The following is a 25,281-nucleotide window of genomic DNA, read 5'->3' on the forward strand; positions in this document are numbered from 1 at the left end:
TGAAGACCGTTTGAATATCTGGTAAATAATACAAAGCAATACCTAATTCTGTGAGATATCATAATAGTACTACAGAAGGTATATGTACAGTTGGGGAGACCATTCGTGGTCCAAGGACTGGTTGTGGACTGAGATAGCCTCCCATCAGGACTGCTGTTAGAACTGCTGTTTCCTAGCTCAATCAGATAATGGCCTGGTTACCAAGAATTGCTATTCTGCTGGTGAAGCCTTTGGAATGAGGGAGGGCGAGGGTTGGGAGGAGGGCATCCCAGGATCACTGCTCCAGTTCCACAGAAGGCAATAAAGGAATTTTGGTTCTGATTTCTGCCCAGACAATCTTAGCAAAGTGCAAATGTCCATGTCTGGAATATGAAGTAGGTGAGTTATCACCCAAATCTACTTTAGGGCAGCAGCAGCAATTAGATTAGATTAGATTTATTGGATTTATATGCCGCCTCTCTCCGCAAACTTGGGGTGGCTCACAACAAAGTAAAAACAATACATAATAGCAAATCCAATACCCACCAATCCAATTACAATTTTAAGCTAAAAAATTCATTAAAAAACACCCCAGAATATTAAAAAACAAGCACACAATAAATCTAACACCAAAACAACATGGGCAAGGGGAAGATGTTTCAGTTCCCCCATGCCTGACGGCAGAGGTGGGTTTTAAGGAGTTTGCGAAAGGCAAGGAGGGTGGGGGCAATTCTAATCTCAGGGGGGAGCTGGTTCCAGAGGGTCAGAGCCGCCACAGAGAAGGCTCTTCCCCTGGGTCCTGCCAGACGTCATTGTTTGTGAGCTGATGCTCCAGTTGCTTTCCACCCAGGGGAGGCTTGGGTCCAACTGGGGAGCTGATTGGGGAGATGATGAGGTGGATTGTAGTGATGGAGAAAGTCCTTAAGGAGATTGATAAGCATGTGTCCCTGACTAATGGCTGAGTCTTGAAGAGTGTGTGTGTGTGGCACGGGGGCCCTATTTATACCTTTTCCAGACTCAGTCCTGATTGGTTAAAGGTGATGTTTTCCCATCCTTGGAGGCTAGCTCCACCTACTATGGAGAAAGCAGAGTTTCACTTACTCGCTTAGAATCACCTCGCACAAAGGTGAGGGAAAGCTGCAGGGTGTTGGTGTTGGTGTTGATGTTGGCGTTGGCATTGGTGTTGGTGTAGTCTTCACTGGTGTAGTTGTCATAGTTGTGCTCATTGTAGGAGGTGGTGTTGTTGGCTGCTGACAGTAGGGCTTCTTGATATCAGGCACTTGCCAGTAAATAGCCATTTCTGAGCAGGAGGAAGCTTTCTGTCCATTGGGCTTGCGACAATCATCTGATCGGTCATTTGAACAACTCCCTAGGAATAAAAACAGGTGAATCATAAGTAGGCTAAAAATGCAAGTTGTATGAATATTCAGCATGCCCACTTGGAATAACATTTGGACGGTGGGATAGATTTCCTATTTCAATAATGATAAACTATGATATAATATGAGCAAATTTCTGTAACATACAAGCATGCACACAGACTGGGAATGATGGCTAACATTGGTATATATATTTGTATATATGTGGGTGAATTTGCTTTATATTAGGGGTGTCAAACTCAAGACACATGGCCATGATCTGGCCTGTTAGGTGTTTAGAATTGGCCAGCAGGGCTGTCCTGGAAACAGCAAAGGACCGACCCATGGTGCCTCTGTCAGTGAAAACGGGCTTTCCATCTCCATTTTCAGCTGGGACGGCCTCCTGCAACCCTCTGCCAATGAAAACAGAGCTCATGGCCCTCCATTTTTGTTGGCAGAGATTTGCAGCAGGAGGTCCCAGACAAAAACAGAGATTGGCAGCCTTTTTTCACTGGCAGAGTCTTGGGCCGCCACAGGCACCCTGACATCAAGATGGCCATGCCCACTCTGGCTATGCCCATCATAGTCCCCTGAGGCCAAATGCAACCCTGATGTGGCTCTCAATGAAATCGAGTTTGACACCCCTGCTTTATATCAAGTCCTTTAGAAAGTGTCATCACCTAGCTGACATTGTTTGCCTCACAATTTAAACTGGGAAATCACCTGGGACCTCCAACGCTATTTGTTAATACAGTGATACCTCATCTTACAAACCCCTCCTCATACAAACTTTTTGAGATACAAACCCGGGGTTTAAGATTTTTTTGCCTCTTCTTCCAAACTATTTTCATCTTATAAACCCAAGCCACCGCCACTGGGATGCCCCGCCTCTGGACTTCTGTTGCCAGTGAAGCACCCATTTTTGTGCTGCTGGGATTCCTTTGAGGCTCCCCTCCATGGGAAACACGACCTCCGGACTTTTGTGTTTGTGCGATGCTGCAGGCGAATTCCAGCAGCACAAAACCAGGTGCTTTGCTGGCAACGGAAGTCCGGAGGTGGGGTTTCCCAGCGAGGAGAGCCTCAGCGAAATCACAGCATCACAAAAACACGGAAGTCTGGAGATGGTGTTTTGAGGACTTCCGTGTTTTTGCGTTGCTGCAATTTTGCTGAGGCTCCCCTCGCTGGGAAACCCCACCTCCGGACTTCCGTTGCCAGTGAAGCACCCGTTTTTGCGCTGCTGGGATTCCCCTGCAGCATCACAAAAATACGGAAGTCCGGAGGTGGGGTTTCTCATGGAGGGGAGCCTCAGGGGAATCCCAGCAGTGCAAAAACTGGTGCTTCGGCTGGCAAAAGGGGTGAGTTTTGGGCTTGCACGCATTAATCGCTTTTCCACTGATTCCTATTAGAAACATTGTTTCGTCTTACAAACTTTTCACCTTACAAACCTCATCCCGGAACCAATTAAGTTTGTAATGCAAGGTATCACTGTACTTCCTTGAAAAGAAAGTGTTCAAATATTTTATTTATTCTTGCTCCTTACATAGAAACATAGAAGACTGACGGCAGAAAAAGACCTCATGATCCATCTAGTCTGCCCTTATACTATTTTTTGTATTTTATCTTAGGATGGATATATGTTTATCCCAGGCATGTTTAAATTCAGTTACTGTGGATTTACCAACCACGTCTGCTGGAAGTTTGTTCCAAGGATCTACTACTCTTTCAGTAAAATAATATTTTCTCATGTTGCTTTTGATCTTTCCCCCAACTAACTTCGGATTGTGTCCCCTTGTTCTTGTGTTCACTTTCCTATTAAGAACACTTCCCTCCTGAACCTTATTTAACCCTTTGACATATTTAAATGTTTCGATTATGTCCCCCCTTTTCCTTCTGTTCTCCAGACTATACAGAGTTTTTCCTGATATGTTTTATGCTTAATACCTTCCACCATTCTTGTAGCCCGTCTTTGGACCCGTTCAATTTTGTCAATATCTTACCGCACTGTCCCTCTGTGTTGTCTTGAAAGAGTTTATGTGGAAGCAGAATAAGGAAGACGTAACCATTGAAGGAAACAAAACTGTTGATTTCAGGTATTTCAATGGTCATGGTAAAACCGGTATTAGTAGCCACAATGCCATTTTTGACAAAACCTTGTGGGACAGACTCATTGCCGAAAAAGATCTAGAAATATCAGGATAAAGGAGATTGAAGAGCATACTGCAATGTAAATCTGAACAATTTACCTTATACCATTTAAATGCATTTTAGTTCAATTACTTCTATAATACTTATGATCTACTACCTTTTAGATTTTTTTAACCTGCCTTTTCCCCAAAGTACCATTAAAGCTAACATTCAAATAATAATACAGTGGTACCTCTAACTTATGAACTTAATTTGTTCCGTGACCAGGTTCTTAAGTAGAAAAGTTTGTAAGAAGAAGCAATTTTTCCCATAGGAATCAATGTAAAAGCAAATAATGCGTGCAATTGGGGAAACCACAGGGAGGGTGGAGGCCATGTTTCCTCCCTGGAGATTCCTAGAGAGGCCCCATGGAGGCTTCTCCCCACCTTTTCTGACCCTGTTTCCTCCCAGGAGACTCTTAGAGAGGCCCCGTGGAGGCTTCTCCTCACATTTTCCAGGCCTGTTTCCTCCCAGGAGATTCCTAGAGAGGCCCCACAGAGGCTTCTCCCCGCCTTTTCCAGCCCTGTTTCCTCCCAGGAAATTCCTAGAGAGGCCCCATGGTCTGGAGTCTTCTCCCTGCCTTTTCTGCTTACAGTTTCGGAGGCTCGGGTTTCTAAGTGGAAAATGGTTCTTGAGAAGAGGCAAAAAAAATTTGGACACCCAGTTCTTATCTAGAAAAGTTCGTAAGTAGAGGTGTTTGTAGTTAGAGGTACCACTGTAACGATAATATTCTGACTTTGCAACAAACCACCTTACTTGGAACTGCCTGCATACCTAAATATTACCTTAACAGTTCTTTAGGTCGTCGGTTAGGACTTGAACTTTTAAATTTTTAAAATAATATGTTTAAAAAGAAAAAGGAAAAAAATATGTTTGTATGCACACACACACACGGTATGTATGTATGTATGTATGTATGTATGTCTGTACCGTGTTTCTCCGAAAGTAAGACAGTGTCTTACTTTCTTTTTACCCCCAAAAGCCCCACTACGTCTTACTTTCGGGGTATGTCTTACATTGGAAAAAAATTGAAAGGGCCGCGTTCCCGAAGGCATCTCCCTAGAGTCCAGAAGGGCAGCCGCGGGACAGGAGCCTCGTGAGCCCTTTTCCAAGTTCAACCTCAGGGCTCCAAGCGGCGTGCACGCGTGGAGCCACAGACACGTGTCGGGGAAGCGTGTGTCTGGAGGGGAGGAGCCGTTCTGCGCAGTTGGGCAGCCCCACCTGCCTGCCGGAAAGGAGGCGGGCAAAGGAGGGCGCAGCTCCGGCCGCTCGCCTCGGAGCTGGTCGGCCTCGCTGGCCGCTTGCAGCCGAGCTTCGGCAGGACTCGGTTGCTGGGACGAGCGCCTTCGCTGCAAGCCGCTGCCCGCTCGGCTCGCTTCGGACCAGCGCCGTTCTTCGCTTTGCCAAACCGGGGAAGAGGCGGTGGCGCCGCGGCGAGGCGAAGGCGAGGAGTGCGTGGGGAGCTTGGAAGCGACGTCATCGGGCTCCCCCCCCTCCCGGCAATACCCCCGTGTTTCCCCGAAAGTAAGACATATGTCTTACTTTCGGGGTACGGCTTATATTAGCCGACCCCCCTGAAACCCCCGATACGTCTTACAATCGGGGGTGTCTTACTATCGGGGAAACAGGGTATGTATGTATGTATGTATGTATGTATGTATGTATGTATGTATGTATCTCTGTCTCTGTCTCTTCCTCTCTCCATGTTTCCTATATGCATGTTTCTCTCTCTATATGATACAATGATGTTCAACTGTTTAAAATTGCAACCATTCATAACTGGCAATTTAATAAAATGTCCTTGAGTATAAATGCAGCTGGCTGAACTGTTTGAGCTTGCTGTTTCTGAAGACACATAATCAATGGGCAACTAGAATGTCAATGATTGGATGTGTGAATGCTCTTCTGTCCCCATCAGATATCTTTTCCAAAGGGCAGTGTTATGATTTGGTAGGATTGTGTTTACATGAGAAAGGGCTTCAGTTTAAAATGGTGTTTGATTGTAATCTGGACTTAGCTATTACAACACTTTCTGTTCCACCCTTCCATCACTATGTGGCTCTGTGAAGCATCTGGAAGCTTTTAATTCCCCAAGATGTGGTCTAATGGCATTGTTTCTAGGAAGATATTTACCTGAACTCCTAACTCCAAAACCTTTTATCTCAGATTACCTATAATTGACTTCTCCCCCTTTCTAGGAGATCTGTAAGGGGTGTGCATAAGCGCACCATTGTGCCTACCATCCCTGTCCTACTGTCCTATTGTCTTTTATCATTACTCTTTATCATTACTTTTCTAATGTTTTGTTTATACAAATTACCATCTTATAATTGCCTGACAGATATAAATAAATAAATAAAATAAAATAAACTTTATGCAATGTATTTGTATCGGGAAACATCACACCATAAATAAACTTTAATTCAAGATTAAAATTACAGTAGTTAGTCTAACCTACAGATAATTCAACATTTTTTAAAAAATATTTTCTCGTGATGACTAAACAACTATTTTGCAATATTGTCTTACCATAACTATAGTTTAATATATTTGGTTGAAATACTATTATTGTTAAAACCCAGGACACTTTACCTTGTTAACTCTTACTCCTTCATGTATTTTACTAACTAGTCGGACTTCCATAGAGTTGTAATATATAATCAGGGATCTGGAACAGGATTGATTGGCAGCTATATCACAGAAGTCATTGTCAAGCAAAATACGGAGGTTTCCATATGTGTTCATAATCTCTTTCACCAAGATATAAGTGCAATTGCCATGAAAAGTGTAAGAAGTGCCGTCAAAAGTCATAAAATTGTAGTGGTCCCATCCCTTACAAATACCTATAAAAATTTAAAAAGTACACATTTATGCATGCAGTCTTTAGAAATTTTAACAAAGGATATTTAATACACCACTGAAAGAATTAGTAATCATTACATTTGAAGGACTACAGAACTGGCTTGTAATCATGAAAAAGAGTGAATAGGTCATAATTTGGCTGATGCTATTGGTGATGTATGCCATACGCACATATATATATAGGAGATAATCACATATTACATAAAATTAAAATTTAAGATTTTTTTCCCTTCCAGAAATCAAAACTGGGATGCTACAACTACAACTGCATAACGGAGGTGGAGTTAAACCTGGCAGAGCTTACCCCTGTGTGAATATGAATATTATACTGTAATCTATTTTGCTTACATTCACACTCATAGCGTTCTATGCAACCATCTTTATCCACAATTTTCTTTGGTTCAAGTCCACTGGCACAGATTATCTTCTCAGCTTGTGGGAGCGGCACCACAACAATTCGATTGTTCCCCTCACATGTTGCTTTAGTGCAATTAGTAAACATCCATGTTTCATTATACTGGGAGGCAAACAAGATAACATTATTCCAAAATCATTGACCTCATTAAAAATAAAACAAAAAACAAAAAAGAGAAAAAGTGGTAAGGTCAATTAGGGAGCAATGGAAATCAATCCTATTTGGGAAGCAAATGGGTATTTATTTATTTATTTATTTGTTTGTTTGTTTGTTTGTTTATTAGATTTGTATGCCGCCCCTTTCCGTAGACTCGTGGCGGCTCACAATACAATAAAACAATTCATGACATATCTAATAATTTACAATTTAAAATTTAAATGTGGTGCAATAATACCACTTGGGAAACATAGAGTGCCACCAGAGAACAACCCATTGATTTTGTCTGGCCTCATAAGATAATAATAACAATAATAACAATAACAACAACACAGTTGGAAGGGACCAATCTCTTGTTTGGGCAGGAGACCCTACACTACTTCAGACAAATGGTTATCCAACATCTTCTTGAAAACTTGGAGCATTCACAACTTCTGGAGGCAAGCTGTTCCACTGATTAATTGTTCTTACTGTCAGGAAATTTCTCCTCAGTTTTAAGTTGCTTCTCTCCTTGTTTAGTTTCCACCCATTGCTTCTTGTCCTACCCTCTGGTGCTTTGGAGAATAGCCTGACTCCCTCTTCTTTTTGGCAGCCCCTGAGATGTTAGAACACGTCCTTCTTTTCATTAAACTAGACAGACTTCAAATTATATAGATTGGTTTAGATTGGTTTAGATTGCTTAGAGCTACATCGCCTTCAATCGGATCTAAATGTAGTTCATAAAATCATCTGCCACAATGTCTTACCTGTCAATGAATACTTCAGCTTCAACCGCAACAATACACGAGTACACAATAAATTGAAACTCGACTGTGGAAAATATGACTTCAGCAACACAGTGTTCAATGCCTGGAATGCACTGCCTCTGGAATGCACTGTGGTTTCTTCTCCAAACCTCAAAAACTTTAACCTTAGATTGTCTACAGTTGACCTCACCCCATTCCTAAGAGGTCTGTAAGGGATGTACATAAGCACACCATTGTGCTTATACAGGTCCCTGTCTTACTGTTCTACTATCCAATTTATCTGTACCTACTTTGCTTTTGTTTGTTTATACCAATACCTACTATCCTGTACATGTTTAAACAAACAAACAAATAAACAAACAAATGTATGTTACTGGATGGAATGCTGCATACTGCAAAATGTTAAAAAAGATCAATGGGGATACTGGTTCTAGAATAGATCACCCTTTTAGAAAGTGAGACGAACGGGAATCTTGAAAGCACAAGACTTAGTTTTATGGATCCGCACTCACAGTAAGAAAAGAAAAGAAAAATACAACTGAGGATTTGAACATGGGCCTCCACATTCCATGGCCAACATCTGTTGTTTTTCTTATCAAAGAGACTTGCAGGAGGTCCTTTTTTTTGTTCAATTTGTTTTTAGAGTTTATGTGACACTTTGCATTTTGTCTTCCAGATCAAATACTGGTCAAACAGTAGATGTAGTCAGGGAAGGACTCAATAGTGTCAACCCCTAATCCCCAACATTTCTCCCTTAGACTATCCACGATTGACCTCTCCAGGTTCCTAAGAGGTCAGTAAGGGGCGTACATAAGTGCACTAGTGTGCCTTTCGTCCCCTGTCCAATTGTCTTTCCTTTATCTCATATATCATATATATTTTCTTCCTTTCATATATCTTCTCCTCTATTTTTACATTTTATCTTTTTATATATTACTTCATGTCTATTCTCTTCCATATGCATTGTGTATTGGACAAATGAATAAATGAATAAATAAAATAAGGCTTTGAGAATGACAAGGAGGTGTTTGGGGACTTCATGCACTCAGTCCAGCTTTAAACCTCCAACGTTTACTTTGCTGAAGGCAAACCTTTAGAGAGTTGTGCCCCATTAGTTTAAATTCCCCATGCAAGTCTTGTAAATGTCATATTTCATCATAATTAATAGAAAATTGTGTCAGGAGTGAGTAAAAAAAATCACATTACCTTTCTAGGTGGATCTGCTTCAGGGCAATCTGGTGTAGGAGTTGAGAAAATGTTTTCCTTAGTTGTAGAACTGGGAGTAGGTAACGTTCCTGAGGTTGGACGGGGAGTTATTGTAGGGCAGTATACTGGATACCTTTTAATTTCGCAATTTTCATCACAGATCGCAATAAAATGGCATCCAGAACTATCAGTTCTATTATATATAGTTTCCCCTGTTTAAAAGAATCAATAAATTAAAAACCAGCATATGCAAATGCTATGAACCCAAACATATATTAAATGTTAAATACATGTGTAATTCAAATATTTTGTTTTTAATTGCAACATGTCATTTTAATCAAGTTTATGCAGAAGTAAATCTGGTATGCTATATAAGCATCAAAGAAGTTATCATTAAATGTGATTCAGGATGTGTCCTTTGAAGAGAGACCCATTTTTGTTAGCGGATATTCCTCCCCAAAAAACATGGACAATATTACAGCTTTATGATTTATAATAAGCAAGTGGGAGGGGAGAGAGAACAAGAGAGCAAGAGAGACTAACATGAGGATCAATAACTATTCAGTTTCCTTGTCTAGCCCCAAATGGTGCCCGACAGAGAAGGATAAATAATTTATTCTATCTGATTGCAAAATTTCCTGAATCTAAAGGAGAATAAAATATTATAGGCCAGCCAAAATCTATCATTTTAAAATATTAAGCAAAATTACACAACACATTTATAAGGAAAAAAACATTCCTCATCAGGATATAAAACAATGCAGTCTCTAGGAAAAAAAATAAGCATCAAAAGATGCATATTAACAGAAATGTTTACAAAAACCATCCACATGAGACTAAGAAAAATGTCTGAAAATAGAATTTATAACCTTATCTAGCTTAAGCCAGAGGATCCTGGAAAAACACAAAACTCATGATCCAAATGCTAGGGAGCAGACTGGTAAACTATACGTTGATTGGCATATGATAATGAGTCTCGAAGGACCAATATCCTTAAATTAAGCATTTAAAATAGGAACTGATGCTTTCAGATGCATTATAAAACAAAATGTTAAATGCCTGAATAAATGATAGCATTTCCATTAGCTTTTCAGCAAAACAGCCTTCCCCAGATAAAGTAGTCGAAAACTATAGCCTACTTGTGTAGAAGTGGTGGCATACAAATCCAATTTAAAAATCCAATAAAATAAAATAAATAAATAAGGGTGAGCTCTGGGACCGACTTCTGCCCCATGAATCCCAGCGACTGGTTAGGTCCCACAGAGTTGGCCTTCTCCGGGTCCCGTTGACTAAATAATGTTGTTTGGCAGGACCCAGGGGAAGAGTCTTCTCTGTGGTGGCCCCGACCCTCTGGAACCAGCTCTCCCCAGAGATTAGAACTGCCCCCACCCTCCTTGCCTTTTGTAAGCTCCTTAAAACCCACCTCTGCCGTCAGGCATGGGGGAATTGAGACATCTCCCCCGGGCCTATACAGTTTATGCATGGTATGTTCGTGTGTATGTTTGCTTTTAATAATGGGGATTTAGTGTTTTTTAAATTATTAGATTTGTTGTACATTGTTTTATTGCTGCTGTGAGCTGCCCCGAGTCTACGGAGAGGGGTGGCATACAAACAAACAAACAAACAAACAAACAAATGTATAGTAAAAGCAATTTTTGAATGAAACTCACCAGGAGAAAACAAAGAATCAGGAGTTCCAGATACATGGCAGAAACATGGAGTTGCTCTGCTTAAAGTAGTTGCTAGTGTGAAACCTAATATTGACAAAGACACAAAATGTAACATAGAAGTAACCAAACAATATGAGATCGATACCAACTGAAATTGTACTACCAAAATTTAATACTGCCCTTCATAAATTATGGCAAAAACAAAACTCCCTATCAACACAAAAAACACAGTTATTAAAACTAAAAATTCTGCAACCACATTTAGGAAAACAACCTGATGCTTAGAAAAGCCATTCACCACTGACTACCTCAAATCCATACTTACTGAAAGTACTGTCAAAAAAATCCAGTCCTAGGCCTGATATTGTAGTATGAATTAAGTGAACCTGAATGAAGTTGTTTTCTTAGTACATGGGGCAAATGCAATTTCTCACTAAACTACATGAATTGCTACCACAGCTAAATTGATCAATATGCATTTAAAATGGCCCTGAAATGTCTTGCTGAGAAGATGTAAGATAATAATAGATATCACATGATATACCCTACTTCTCTCCCTCTTTTTGGTGTCATGAAATAAGTATTTGACAGACTGAGTTAACAGTGGAATAAAAATAGAAACGGTGCTTGCTTACCTGTTGATACTACTACACTTGTAGAGACAAGTGTTGATAGTGGAGTAGGGACAATAGTGGTTGTTTGCTTTCCTGTTGTTACTTCTGCACTTGTAGACACCACAGGTGTGCTTGGAGTAGTGGTCAATGCAGTGGAGATAATTCCAGATGTGACTGGTTTTGTTGATGGTGGAGTAGGGAGAGTGGTAGTGGTATGCTTTCCTGTTGTTACTTCTGCACTTGTAGACACCACAGGAGTAGTGGTCGATGCAGTGGAGATAATTCCAGATGTGACTGGTTTTGTTGATGGTATAGGAAGAGTTGTGGTTGTATTATTTCCTGTTGTTACTTCTGCACTTGTAGACACCACAGGAGTAGTGGTCGATGCAGTGGAAATAATTCCAGAAGTGACTGGTTTTGTTGTTGGAGTAGGGAGAGTTGTGGTTGTTTGCTTTCCTGTTGTTACTTCTGCACTTGTAGACACCACAGGTGTGCTTGGAGTAGTGGTCGATGCAGTGGAGATAATTCCAGATGTGACTGGTTTTGTTGATGGTGGAGTAGGAAGAGTTGTGGTTTTATGCTTTCCTGTTGTTACTTCTGCACTTGTAGACACCATGGGTGTACTTTGACTGGTCGATATTGTGTGTGTTAGGGCAGATGAATGGAATGTTGTGGAAGTATGCACTGTTTTGGCTGATGTGGGTTTGGAAGTTGCAGATGTTGTGAGTGGTTGGCAATCGCTGTAATTACAACAAAGGAAACTCAGCTCATAGTTGACACATTTAAATGGTTTCTTTGTCTGCTCTGTATGATTGCACACTAGTCCAACTTTTACATCGCAGTGAATATTCTGCTCAGGGGCAGGATTCTTAGTGTGTGCATAGTCTTTTGCCTGACATCTAATGTCTTGGAGATGATCACAAGCCAATCCACGTGCTCGTATATCTTCAATGCGCTCAAAATCTCCATCAGGGTTAGTTTTGGGATTGTCGGTATCAAACCATTGGGTCCACTGGCATTTAGGACGGCAAGATGTGGATCCGGTCTGCACTGAAGTTAGTGTAGAGGGCTGGGAAGTAGGGCGAGTGGTCTCAATAAAATGTGGAGTTGTAGATTTAGGTATATAAGGTGCTGATGTTTTTGTTTCAGTGGATGGAATTGTCCCCGCAGTGGTACTCGTAATATGAATTGATGTTGACAATGGAATGGAAAATGTTGTAGATATGTGCTTTCCTGTTGTTACTTCTGCACTTGTAGACACCACAGGTGTGCTTGGAGTAGTGGTCGATGCAGTGGAGATAATTCCAGATGTGACTGGTTTTGTTGAAGGTGGAGTAGGGAGAGTGGTAGTTGTTTGCTTTCCTGTTGTTACCTCTGCACTTGTAGACACCACAGGTGTGCTTGGTGTAGTGGTTGATGCAGTGGAGATAATTCCTGGTTTTGTTGATAGTGGAGTAGGAAGAGTCGTGGTTTTATGCTTTCCTGTTGTTACTTCTGCACTTGTAGACTCCAGAGGTGTGCTTGGAGTAGTGGCCAATGTAGTAGAGATAAATCCAGTGGTAACTGTTTGTGTTGTTTGTGGAGTTGGAAGAGTTGTGGTTGATTGCTTTCCTGTTGTTACTTCTGCACTTGTAGTCTGCAGAGGTGTGCTTGGAGTAGTGGCCGGTGTAGTGGAGATCTTCCCAGTGGTGACTGGTTGTGTTGTTGTTGGAGTAGGCAGACTGGTGGTTGTTTGCTTTCCTGTTGTTACTTCTGCACTTGTAGACACCACAGGTGTGCTTGGAGTAGTGGTCGATGCAGTGGAGATAATTCCAGATGTGACTGGTTTTGTTGATGGTGGGGTAGGAAGAGTTGTGGTTGTATGCTTTCCTGTTGTTACTTCTGAACTTGTAGTTTCTAGAGGTGTGCTTGGAGTAGTGGCCGGTGTAGTGGAGATCTTCCCAGTAGTGACTGGTTGTGTTGTTGTTGGAGTAGGCAGACTGGTGGTTGTTTGCTTTCCTGTTGTTACTTCTGCACTTGTAGACACCACAGGTGTGCTTGGAGTAGTGGTTGATGCAGTGGAGATAATTCCAGATGTGACTGGTTTTGTTGATGGTGGAGTAGGGAGAGTGGTGGTTGTTTGCTTTCCTGTTGTTACCTCTGCACTTGTAGACACCACAGGTGTGCTTGGAGTAGTGGTCGATGCAGTGGAGATAATTCCAGATGTGACTGGTTTTGTTGATGGTGGAGTAGGTAGAGTTGTGGTTGTATGCTTTCCTGTTGTTACCTCTGCACTTGTAGTCACCACAGGTGTACTTTGACTGGTTGATATTGTGTGTGTTAGGGCAGATGAATGGAATGTTGTGGATGTATGCACTGTTTTGGCTGATGTCGGTTTGGAAGTTGCAGATGTTGTGAGTGGTTGGCAATCGCTGTAATTACAACAAAGGAAACTCAGCTCGTAGTTGACACATTTAAATGGTTTCTTTGTCTGCTCTGTATGATTGCACACTAGTCCAACTTTTACATCGCAGTGAATATTCTGCTCAGGGGCAGGATTCTTAGTGTGTGCATAGTCTTTTGCCTGACATCTAATGTCTTGGAGATGATCACAAGCCAATCCATGTGCTCGTATATCTTCAATGCGCTCAAAATCTCCATCAGGGTTAGTTTTTGGATTGTCGGTATCAAACCATTGGGTCCACTGGCATTTAGGACGGCAAGATGTGGATCTGGTCTGCACTGAACCTAGTGTTGAGGGCTGGGAAGTAGGGCGAGTGGTCTCAATAAAATGTGGAGTTGTAGATTTAGGTATATAAGGTGTTGATATTTTTGTTTCAGTGGAGGGAATTGTCCCCGCAGTGGTACTCGTAATATGAATTGATGTTGACAATGGAATGGAAAATGTTGTAGATATGTGCTTTCCTGTTGTTACTTCTGCACTTGTAGACACCACACGTGTGCTTGGAGTAGTGGTCGATGCAGTGGAGATAATTCCAGATGTGACTGGTTTTGTTGATGGTGGGGTAGGGAGAGTGGTGGTTGTTTGCTTTCCTGTTGTTACCTCTGCACTTGTAGACACCACAGGTGTGCTTGGTGTAGTGGTTGATGCAGTGGAGATAATTACAGATGTAACTGGTTTTGTTGATGGTGGAGTAGGAAGACTCGTGGTTGTATGCTTTCCTGTTGTTACTTCTGCACTTGTAGACTCCAGAGGTGTGCTTGGAGTAGTGGCCAATGTAGTAGAGATAAATCCAGTGGTAACTGTTTGTGTTGTTTGTGGAGTTGGAAGAGTTGTGGTTGTTTGCTTTCCTGTTGTTACTTCTGCACTTGTAGTCTTCAGAGGTGTGCTTGGAGTAGTGGCTGGTGTAGTGGAGATCTTCCCAGTGGTGACTGGTTGTGTTGTTGTTGGAGTAGGGAGACTGGTGGTTGTTTGCTTTCCTGTTGTTACTTCTGCACTTGTAGACACCACAGGTGTGCTTGGAGTAGTGGTCGATGCAGTGGAGATAATTCCAGATGTGACTGGTTTTGTTGATGGTGGAGTAGGGAGAGTCGTGGTTGTATGCTTTCCTGTTGTTACTTCTGCACTTGTAGACTCCAGAGGTGTGCTTGGAGTAGTGGCCAGTGTAGTAGAGATAAATCCAGTGGTAACTGTTTGTGTTGTTTGTGGAGTTGGAAGAGTTGTGGCTGTTTGCTTTCCTGTTGTTACTTCTGCACTTGTAGTCTGCAGAGGTGTGCTTGGAGTAGTGGCCGGTGTAGTGGAGATCTTCCCAGTGGTGACTGGTTGTGTTGTTGTTGGAGTAGGGCGACTGGTGGTTGTTTGCTTTCCTGTTGTTACTTCTGCACTTGTAGACACCACAGGTGTGCTTGGAGTAGTGGTCGATGCAGTGGAGATAATTCCAGATGTGACTGGTTTTGTTGATGGTGGAGTAGGAAGAGTTGTGGTTGTATGCTTTCCTGTTGTTACTTCTGCACTTGTAGTCTTCAGAGGTGTCCTTGGAGCAGTGGCTGGTGTAGTGGAGATCTTCCCAGTGGTGACTGTTTGTGTTGTTGTTGGAGTAGGGAGACTGGTGGTTGTTTGCTTTCCTGTTGTTACTTCTGCACTTGTAGACACCACAGGTGTGCTTGGAGTAGTGGTTGATGCAGTGGAGATAATTCCAGATGTGACTGGTTTTGTTGATGGTGGAGTAGGGAGAGTGGTGGTTGTTTGCTTTCCTGTTGTTACCTCTGCACTTGTAGTCACCACAGGTGTACTTTGACTGGTTGATATTGTGTGTGTTAGGGCAGATGAATGGAATGTTGTGGATGTATGCACTGTTTTGGCTGATGTCGGTTTGGAAGTTGCAGATGTTGTGAGTGGTTGGCAATCGCTGTAATTACAACAAAGGAAACTCAGCTCGTAGTTGACACATTTAAATGGTTTCTTTGTCTGCTCTGTATGATTGCACACTAGTCCAACTTTTACATCGCAGTGAATATTCTGCTCAGGGGCAGGATTCTTAGTGTGTGCATAGTCTTTTGCCTGACATCTAATGTCTTGGAGATGATCACAAGCCAATCCACGTGCTCGTATATCTTCAATGCGCTCAAAATCGCCATCAGGGTTAGTTTTGGGATTATCGGTATCAAACCATTGGGTCCACTGGCATTTTGGACGGCAAGATGTGGATCTGGTCTGCACTGAACCTAGTGTTGAGGGCTGAGAAGTAGGGCGAGTGGTCTCAATAAAATGTGGAGTTGTAGATTTAGGTATATAAGGTGTTGATGTTTTTGTTTCAGTGGAGGGAATTGTCCCCGCAGTGGTACTCGTAATATGAATTGATGTTGACAATGGAATGGAAAATGTTGTAGATATGTGCTTTCCTGTTGTTACTTCTGCACTTGTAGACACCACAGGTGTGCTTGGAGTAGTGGTCGATGCAGTGGAGATAATTCCAGATGTGACTGGTTTTGTTGATGGTGGGGTAGGGAGAGTGGTGGTTGTTTGCTTTCCTGTTGTTACCTCTGCACTTGTAGACACCACAGGTGTGCTTGGAGTAGTGGCCGGTGTAGTGGAGATCTTCCCAGTGGTGACTGGTTGTGTTGTTGTTGGAGTAGGCAGACTGGTGGTTATTTGCTTTCCTGTTGTTACTTCTGCACTTGTAGTCTCCAGAGGTGTGCTGGGAGTAGTGGCCGGTGTAGTGGAGATCTTCCCAGTGGTGACTGGTTGTGTTGTTGTTGGAGTAGGCAGACTGGTGGTTGTTTGTTTTCCTGTTGTTACTTCTGCACTTGTAGACACCACAGGTGTGCTTGGAGTAGTGGTCGATGCAGTGGAGATAATTCCAGATGTGACTGGTTTTGTTGATGGTGGGGTAGGGAGAGTGGTGGTTGTTTGCTTTCCTGTTGTTACCTCTGCACTTGTAGACACCACAGGTGTGCTTGGAGTAGTGGTTGATGTAGTGGAGATAATTCCAGATGTAACTGGTTTTGTTGATGGTGGAGTAGGAAGAGTCGTGGTTGTATGCTTTCCTGTTGTTACTTCTGCACTTGTAGACTCCAGAGGTGTGCTTGGAGTAGTGGTCAGTGTAGTAGAGATAAATCCAGTGGTAACTGTTTGTGTTGTTTGTGGAGTTGGAAGAGTTGTGGTTGTTTGCTTTCCTGTTGTTACTTCTGCACTTGTAGTCTCCAGAGGTGTGGTTGGAGTAGTGGCTGGTGTAGTGGAGATCTTCCCAGTGGTGACTGGTTGTGTTGTTGTTGGAGTAGGGAGACTGGTGGTTGTTTGCTTTCCTGTTGTTACCTCTGCACTCGTAGACACCACAGGTGTGCTTGGAGTAGTGGTCGATGCAGTGGAGATAATTCCAGATGTAACTGGTTTTGTTGATGGTGGAGTAGGAAGAGTCGTGGTTGTATGCTTTCCTGTTGTTACTTCTGCACTTGTAGACACCACAGGTGTGCTTGGAGTAGTGGCTGGTGTAGTGGAGATCTTCCCAGTGGTGACTGGTTGTGTTGTTGTTGGAGTAGGCAGACTGGTGGTTGTTTGTTTTCCTGTTGTTACTTCTGCACTTGTAGACATCACAGGTGTGCTTGGAGTAGTGGCCGGTGTAGTGGAGATCTTCCCAGTGGTGACTGGTTGTGTTGTTGTTGGAGTGGGCAGACTGGTGGTTGTATGCTTTCCTGTTGTTACTTGTGCACTTGTAGACACCACAGGTGTGCTTGGAGTAGTGGTCGATGCAGTGGAGATAATTCCAGATGTGACTGGTTTTGTTGATGGTGGAGTAGGAAGAGTTGTGGTTGTATGCTTTCCTGTTGTTACTTCTGCACTTGTAGACTCCAGAGGTGTGCTTGGAGTAGTGGCCAGTGTAGTAGAGATAAATCCAGTGGTAACTGTTTGTGTTGTTTGTGGAGTTGGAAGAGTTGTGGCTGTTTGCTTTCCTGTTGTTACTTCTGCACTTGTAGTCTCCAGAGGTGTGGTTGGAGTAGTGGCTGGTGTAGTGGAGATCTTCCCAGTGGTGACTGGTTGTGTTGTTGTTGGAGTAGGGAGACTGGTGGTTGTTTGCTTTCCTGTTGTTACCTCTGCACTCGTAGACACCAGAGGTGTGCTTGGAGTAGTGGTCAGTGTAGTAGAGATAAATCCAGTGGTAACTGTTTGTGTTGTTTGTGGAGTTGGAAGAGTCGTGGTTGTATGCTTTCCTGTTGTTACTTCTGCACTTGTAGACACCACAGGTGTGCTTGGAGTAGTGGCCGGTGTAGTGGAGATCTTCCCAGTGGTGACTGGTTGTGTTGTTGTTGGAGTAGGCAGACTGGTGGTTGTTTGCTTTCCTGTTGTTACTTCTGCACTTGTAGTCTCCAGAGGTGTGCTTGGAGTAGTGGACGGTGTAGTGGAGATCTTCCCAGTGGTGACTGGTTGTGTTGTTGTTGGAGTAGGCAGACTGGTGGTTGTTTGTTTTCCTGTTGTTACTTCTGCACTTGTAGACATCACAGGTGTGCTTGGAGTAGTGGCCGGTGTAGTGGAGATCTTCCCAGTGGTGACTGGTTGTGTTGTTGTTGGAGTGGGCAGACTGGTGGTTGTATGCTTTCCTGTTGTTACTTCTGCACTGGTAGACACCACAGGTGTGCTTGGAGTAGTGGTCGATGCAGTGGAGATAATTCCAGATGTGACTGGTTTTGTTGATGGTGGAGTAAGAAGAGTTGTGGTTTTATGCTTTCCTGTTGTTACTTCTGCCCTTGTAGACACCATGGGTGTACTTTGACTGGTCGATATTGTGTGTGTTAGGGCAGATGAATGGAATGTTGTGGAAGTATGCACTGTTTTGGCTGATGTGGGTTTGGAAGTTGCAGATGTTGTGAGTGGTTGGCAATCGCTGTAATTACAACAAAGGAAACTCAGCTCGTAGTTGACACATTTAAATGGTTTCTTTGTCTGCTCTGTATGATTGCACACTAGTCCAACTTTTACATCGCAATGAATATTCTGCTCAGGGGCAGGATTCTTAGTGTGTGCATAGTCTTTTGCCTGACATCTAATGTCTTGGAGATGATCACAAGCCAATCCACGTGCTCGTATATCTTCAATGCGCTCAAAATCTCCATCAGGGTTAGTTTTGGGATTGTCGGTATCAAACCATTGGGTCCACTGGCATTTAGGACGGCAAGATGTGGATCCGGTCTGCACTGAAGTTAGTGTAGAGGGCTGGGAAGTAGGGCGAGTGGTCTCAATAAAATGTGGAGTTGTAGATTTAGGTATATAAGGTGTTGATGATTTTGTTACTCCAGTAGTTTTGGTAGCAGTTGTTGGTGTCAAAGGACCACATGGTTCAAAATTGCAACAGAAGAATCTGGTCTCATAATTGTGGCACAGTGGTGGAGTCTGATCTTTGTTATTGCAAATCAAGCCATCAGTCGGTGTGCATATTACATTTTGATTGAGGGAATGCAATGTTTCATTGGAAAGTTCTTTTGGTCTGCATTCCACCTTATCTGGATTTTTGCAAAGATTATGTCCTTTGGCTCTTATGTTTTCCGGAGTTTCATAATCTCCACTTGTTTCATATGACGGATGGTCAACATCATACCAACCCATCCATCTACAAACTTTATGCACACACATTGTTGTTTGTGTTGGAATTGATTCTGTAAAATAAAACATAATTGTTTCAATAATGTGCATCGGGAGCCCGTCCTTTTGAGGAGCGGACTTCTTTTCCCTATTGTATAATTTATTATTTAAATGTAGACATCTTTAAGGGTAAAAAAAGCAATACTCTTTTTAATGCTTATAACTTTAAGGAAACAAATTGGGAAAGATTTCTATGTACAGAAACTTCCCCACTTACAATAGTGAGTCTTTGAATTTATAACAGCACTGAAAAAACTGACTTATGATAATTTTTCACATTTATGACCATTGCAGCATCCCCATAGTCATGTGATTTACATATGGTTGCTTGACAATTGACTCACATTTATGATGGTTGCAGTGTCTCAGAGTCACGCGATCCCCTTTTGCTCACTTTTCCCATGCAAAATCAACAGGGAAACGGATTCACTTAACAGCCATGTTACTAATCTATGAACTGTGGTGATTCACTTAATAAATTGTGATAAGAAAGGTTGTAAAGTGGGGCAAAACTCACTTAACAAATTTATCATCTCTTAGCAGCATACATTTTGGGTTCATTTGAGGACTAAATGTATATCTTTTTAATTTTATTATATAGGGTCACGTAACAAAGCCAAGCAACTCTGGTAGTTCTCATCATAATCGTATTTTCCTCTGGCTTGGAAAATATTTATTGTACTTAAAACTTTCAATATCAACAACAACAACAACAATGAAATTGTAAGTGGATACAAATTCCTCTTGCCACCTATTTATTTCCTATCCTGATTCAGACTGTAGGAACTATATAATTGTTGGATCACTCTGTCATTAGTTTTTGTTTTTTTTAAAGCTGGTGCTTTACATCTTTTATTTTTTCAATGAATTTATTACCTTATAAATAAATTGAAATAAATTAATGTATCAATTTTGTTAAGGTTTGAAATTCTTTTTCAGTCAATGCATTCAACATATCAGACTTAGTGTGTCTCTGGTGAGAAGTGAGAATGGGCCCAGTCGGTCTATAATGTCTACGTCACATAGTGACGTTAACCAATAGTTGTTTGTTTGCAAGTTTGTAATAAATTATCTGCAGCAGGAAGGCTATCTGCTATAGACAAGAGATCAATACCATGATTTCTTGCTCTTCATAGATGGGACCTGTGTGATTCAAGATATAAGCACTGTTCATTGCTCCCTCCATCTGCAGGGGAGGCTTTGGTCTTCTCTGAAAATTTTTGCTCTTTTTTATATTAACTCTGATACTTTCTGTTTCCAAAGGTAGGAACATACTACCATATACAGAACGATATTGATACATGGGTGAGATCATCCAAGGGCATGGGGTGAGGTATCATCAATATGCCGATGATACCCAGCTATACATCTCCACCCCATGCCCAGTCAACGAAGCAGTGGAAGTGATATGCCGGTGCGTGGAGGCTATTGGGGCCTGGATGGGTGTCATCCAGGCCCCAACAGTGTCAACAAACTCAAACTCAACCCAGACAAGACGGAGTGGCTCTGGGTCTTGCCTCCCAAGGACAATTCCATCTGTCCGTCCATTACCCTGAGGGGGGAACTACTGACCCCCTCAGAGAGGGTTCGCAACTTGGGCGTCCTCCTCGACCCACAGCTGACATTGGAACATCATCTTTTGGCTGTGGCGATGAGGGCGTTTGCCCAGGTTCGCCTGGTGCACCAGTTGCGGCCCTATTTGGACAGGGAGTCACTGCTCACAGTCACTCATGCCCTCATCACCTTGAGGTTTGATTACTGCAACGCTCTCTACATGGGGCTACCTTTGAAAAGTGTTCGGAAACTTCAGATTGTGCAGAATGCAGCTGCGAGAACCATTGTGGGGCTTCCAAGATTCGCCCATGTTTCTTCAACACTCCATGGCTTGCATTGGCTGCCGATCAGTTTCCGGTCACAATTCAAACTGTTGGTCATGACCTTTAAAGCCCTACATGGCTTTGGACCAGACTACCTCCGGAACCGCCTGCTACCGCACGAATCCCAGCGACCGATAAGGTCCCACAGAGTTGGCCTTCTCTGGGTCCCATCAACTAAACAATGTCGTTTGGTGGGCCCCAGGGGAAGAGCCTTCTCCGTGGTGGCCCTGGCCCTCTGGAACCAACTCCCCCCGGAGATTAGAATTGCCCCCACTCTCCCTGTCTTTAGTAAACTACTCAAGACTCATTTATACCACCAGGCATGGGGGAGTTGAGATATTCCTTCCCCCTAGGCCATTACAAGTTATGCATGGTATGTCTGTGTGTATGTTTGGTTTTATAATAAGGGTTTTTAGTTGTTTTATTATTGGATTGTCACATGCTGTTTTTATCATTGTTGTTAGCTGCCCCGAGTCTACGGAGAAGGGCGACATACAAATCCAATAAATAATAATAATAATAATAATAATAATAATAATAATAATAATAATAATTATTATTATTATTATTATTATTATTATTATTATTATTATTATTATTATTATTATTATTATTATTATTACATTTCTGCAAAATTCAGTATTCCATCACTGGAGGAAGAAGATTTCTCCAAATCACAAGATACTTGCAGTGTGGTTTATTTGAGGCCTTTGGAATTTTTAAAATAGCTGATAGTTGTATTCTCTTTGCAGTTATTCATGTAGATCTGGTGGGGCTGATTCCCATTTTGATTCATTTTTAGCCTTTGGCAATATCTAATATCTTCTAGATATATTAGACAAATACATTGGAAAAGGGTCACAAAAGCTGGTGTCAAATCCAAACTTTAGAGTGGAATACCTGTTTTGCTTGAAGTTGTGAATACAAATGGTGGTGTTGTGGTAGTTCCAGCACATCTATAGACATCTCTATCGATTGTTCCATTGACGCCACAAATTGCAGTTATACATGAACCCAAGCCATCCGTGGTATTGTAAATGACTTCGTTGTAGTTATACCTCTTTCCTTCGTAGTAGCAGTAGCAAGCTGCAGTTAGAAAATAAGAATGTGTGACTAAGTTGTATCAAACCATTTTATTGTGCTAATAATAAAATCCTTTCAAGTTACCTTTAGTATCATATTTGCAGCTAATAATGCCTTCGTTGGTACATTTACTGAAAGAAAAAACAGTGACATATGATTTATTAAAAACATGTTCCAATTTATTTCCTACCAAATTCCACTGAATAGCTTTGCTTACGCATGTCTCAAATAGAACATTTAACACCTCTGAGGACTATCGTAAATCTTATACTGAAATGTGGTTCTCTAGCAAAGGGTATAATAATAACTTCAACATTTTGGTTTTCTAAATTAGCGCCCAGGCCTGAGATCTGAGTGCCATGCAAAGGGGTGAATTCCCATTACTTGTTCCAGCTCCTGCACACATAGAAGTTTGAAAGTATGGAAATGCAAGTAGCCTTCCATGTGCCTTTGGCATATAGCCATGCTGGCCACATAAGTACAGAAAATATCTAGGGACAATGCTGGCTCCCTTAGCCAAGAAACAGAGATGAGCCCTAGAGTGAGACATGATTGTGCAGGGAAAACTTTACCTTTTATATGGCTATTAAACTTACTGAAAAGGGCAGCCATCCACTACTACAAGAAACAAAATTTATGTAAATTATTTTAGGAAAAGTTGAGCATGCATATGCTATAGATATTAATGGATATCTGAATCTCTACTAATGCTTATATATATAAAAACCATATATATAATATTTTCTTACATATATATAAGAAAAGACAGACATCACATTCTTTGGGACATAAAATGTATTATTCACTTAGCTTTTGTTAGCCCTTGATAACATCAACCACCACTGAAGATATATTTGCTTTTGTGCATCATTGATCAATTTGGCCATTGTGTGCATGGTAGGCTCACCGACCTGCCTCCCACCTATAATTAGTTCTTCAGACACAATAATAATAATAATAATAATAATAATAATAATAATAATAATAATAATAATAATAATAATAATAATTATTATTATTATTATTATTATTATTATTATTAATTAGATTTGTATGCTGACCCTCTCCGCAGACTCGGGGTGGCTCACAGCAGTGATAAAACAGTATACAATGACAAATCTAATATTAAGTCTAAAATAACAATTTTACATTAAAAACCTAAAGAAACCCTTATATAAAAACATACACACAAACATTCCATACATAAAACTACATAGGCAAGGGCAGATGTCTCAGTTCCCACATGCCTGATGGCAGAGGTGGGTTTTAAGAATTTTACGAAAGGCAAGGAGGGTGGGGGCAGTCCTGATCTCCGGGGGGGAGCTGGTTCCAGAGGATTGGGGCCGCCACAGAGAAGGCTCTTCCCCTGGGTCCCGCCAGCCGACATTGTTTAGTCGACGGGACCCGGAGAAGGCCAACTCTGTGGGACCAAACCGGCCGCTGGGATTCCTCAATGGTGGTTTTTACACACTGATGATGTTGGCAGGAGTAAATGAAAGTTAAGTGAATAATATATTTTAAGTTCCAGACATCGTGATGTCTGTCTTTTCTTTTCTAACTACACCTGGAACTCGGACTTTTAGGAAGTGTACACATACACATACACATACACATCTCTCTCTCTCTCTCTCTACCTACCTACCTACCTACCTACCTACCTATCTATCTATCTATCTATCTATCTCGTAGATTTTCATGGGTATAGGTATGTAGGTCTTGGCATATTCGGATCTTTTCCTGTGTAAGGTTGATAGACTCCTGGCAACATTTCAACGAGGTCCCACTTGTCATCTTCAGGCTGGTGTCCTCGGCTTTGTATTCACCTGAGCACACACACAGCTTTTTATTTATTGTGCATCTAAAATTAAACTCAAGCTGTTGTTTCCACCATATAGATTCCTCTAAGAAGAGAATAATCACCAGCAAGATGGATGGATTACAATGGCAATGGGTGTAGCATTGGAAGACCTGAAAATTCAGGTGAAGGATGGATCATTATTGGAAAAAAAATCTGTGTAGTCTGTAAGAGTCACCAGTGCCTTGATGGCACATAATCAATCAACCATACAATGAATTAACATATTGTTGTAAGTGTATGAAAATGAACAGGATCATTTTGGAGTCACTGCAACATGTATTCTGAAGATACCTATTGTACCAAGGCTTGTAGTATTTATTATTACTCACCATGATTGACACAGCTCTTCAGTAGTAAAGGTTTCTCCTAACTGATGATAGTTACCCTTAACATCATAACAGCCGCAAACGCTAACACATTTCATCTCTTCCTCGCTGAAATAAGGTTTATCTCCAGGGCATTGTGGATAGCAGCCTAAGTGGAGGGAAGGGATAAAGGCCAAGAAAAACCAATAACCTGGATGATATCGAATTCAAACAAAGTGATAATCAACATTTAAGCTGCTTTGGATCAATTCCAAGACCAAGATTCCACAAACTAGTATTTTAATATGTTCTATATTACTTTAAAATTGCTACGCTGTCCATGAATAATATCTCTTTATACAGTCCTGGGCATTTTATGGTCCACATCTGGCCCTTTAGCCATCCCTTTCTAGCCCACATCAGGTCAGTTGAAAATTAGAAATCAAACGTAAATAAGTATATGCTGTATGTGCAATATAATTGCATTGCTTTTACTTTGAAGGTAACTGCTATTATTTTTAATTTACATGTGTGTATGTGTGTGTATGTGTGTGTACTTGTGTGCACCTTCAAAACCCTATTGGTTTAACCCTCCACAATAGTTCTAATTTAGAATTTGTTGTTCCCTCACCCTTGATTTCTCTGGTATATTTATTTTATAGCTTTAATCAGTTTAATGATCACATTCTTCCAAATGATATATGGACGCTCCCTTTTCCTTTTTTTTTTCTTTTTGCCAATTACCCCTTCTGAAACTCTCCTCTTTACAACCCCAATATTCCTGGTCATTACTGAGAATTTAAAAAAGGATGAAATACTGGTGTCTTGCCTTTTTATCCATTCCCCTCAATCTGCAACTTGAGGCAGAAAAGATTGGTATTGAAATAAAAGAAG

At 41.5% G+C, this 25,281-nt stretch overlaps 1 protein-coding gene across 2 annotated transcripts in view; it reads right to left on the reverse strand.

Annotated features, from left to right (window-relative positions):
- Nucleotides 1-25,281, reverse strand: part of LOC139174666 (mucin-5B-like) — a 75,899-nt gene that overhangs the window by 16,818 nt on the left and 33,800 nt on the right. Inside the window, exons 27-37 of one of the 2 annotated variants that reach the window (XM_070765180.1) lie at nucleotides 24,412-24,556; nucleotides 22,309-22,355; nucleotides 22,042-22,227; nucleotides 16,043-19,278; nucleotides 11,212-15,394; nucleotides 10,577-10,660; nucleotides 8,907-9,118; nucleotides 6,732-6,900; nucleotides 6,114-6,364; nucleotides 3,335-3,518; nucleotides 1,081-1,348 (exon numbers count right to left, since the gene is read on the reverse strand). In XM_070765180.1, coding sequence (XP_070621281.1) covers nucleotides 1,081-1,348; nucleotides 3,335-3,518; nucleotides 6,114-6,364; nucleotides 6,732-6,900; nucleotides 8,907-9,118; nucleotides 10,577-10,660; nucleotides 11,212-15,394; nucleotides 16,043-19,278; nucleotides 22,042-22,227; nucleotides 22,309-22,355; nucleotides 24,412-24,556 — 8,965 coding nt within the window. Of the gene's footprint in view, nucleotides 1-1,080; nucleotides 1,349-3,334; nucleotides 3,519-6,113; nucleotides 6,365-6,731; nucleotides 6,901-8,906; nucleotides 9,119-10,576; nucleotides 10,661-11,211; nucleotides 19,279-22,041; nucleotides 22,228-22,308; nucleotides 22,356-24,411; nucleotides 24,557-25,281 lie in introns of both variants that reach the window. The other variant, XM_070765171.1, reaches the window with a different exon arrangement.

This window comes from Erythrolamprus reginae, chromosome 1 (genome assembly GCF_031021105.1).
Source record: "Erythrolamprus reginae isolate rEryReg1 chromosome 1, rEryReg1.hap1, whole genome shotgun sequence".
Taxonomy (NCBI): Eukaryota; Metazoa; Chordata; class Lepidosauria; order Squamata; family Dipsadidae; genus Erythrolamprus; species Erythrolamprus reginae.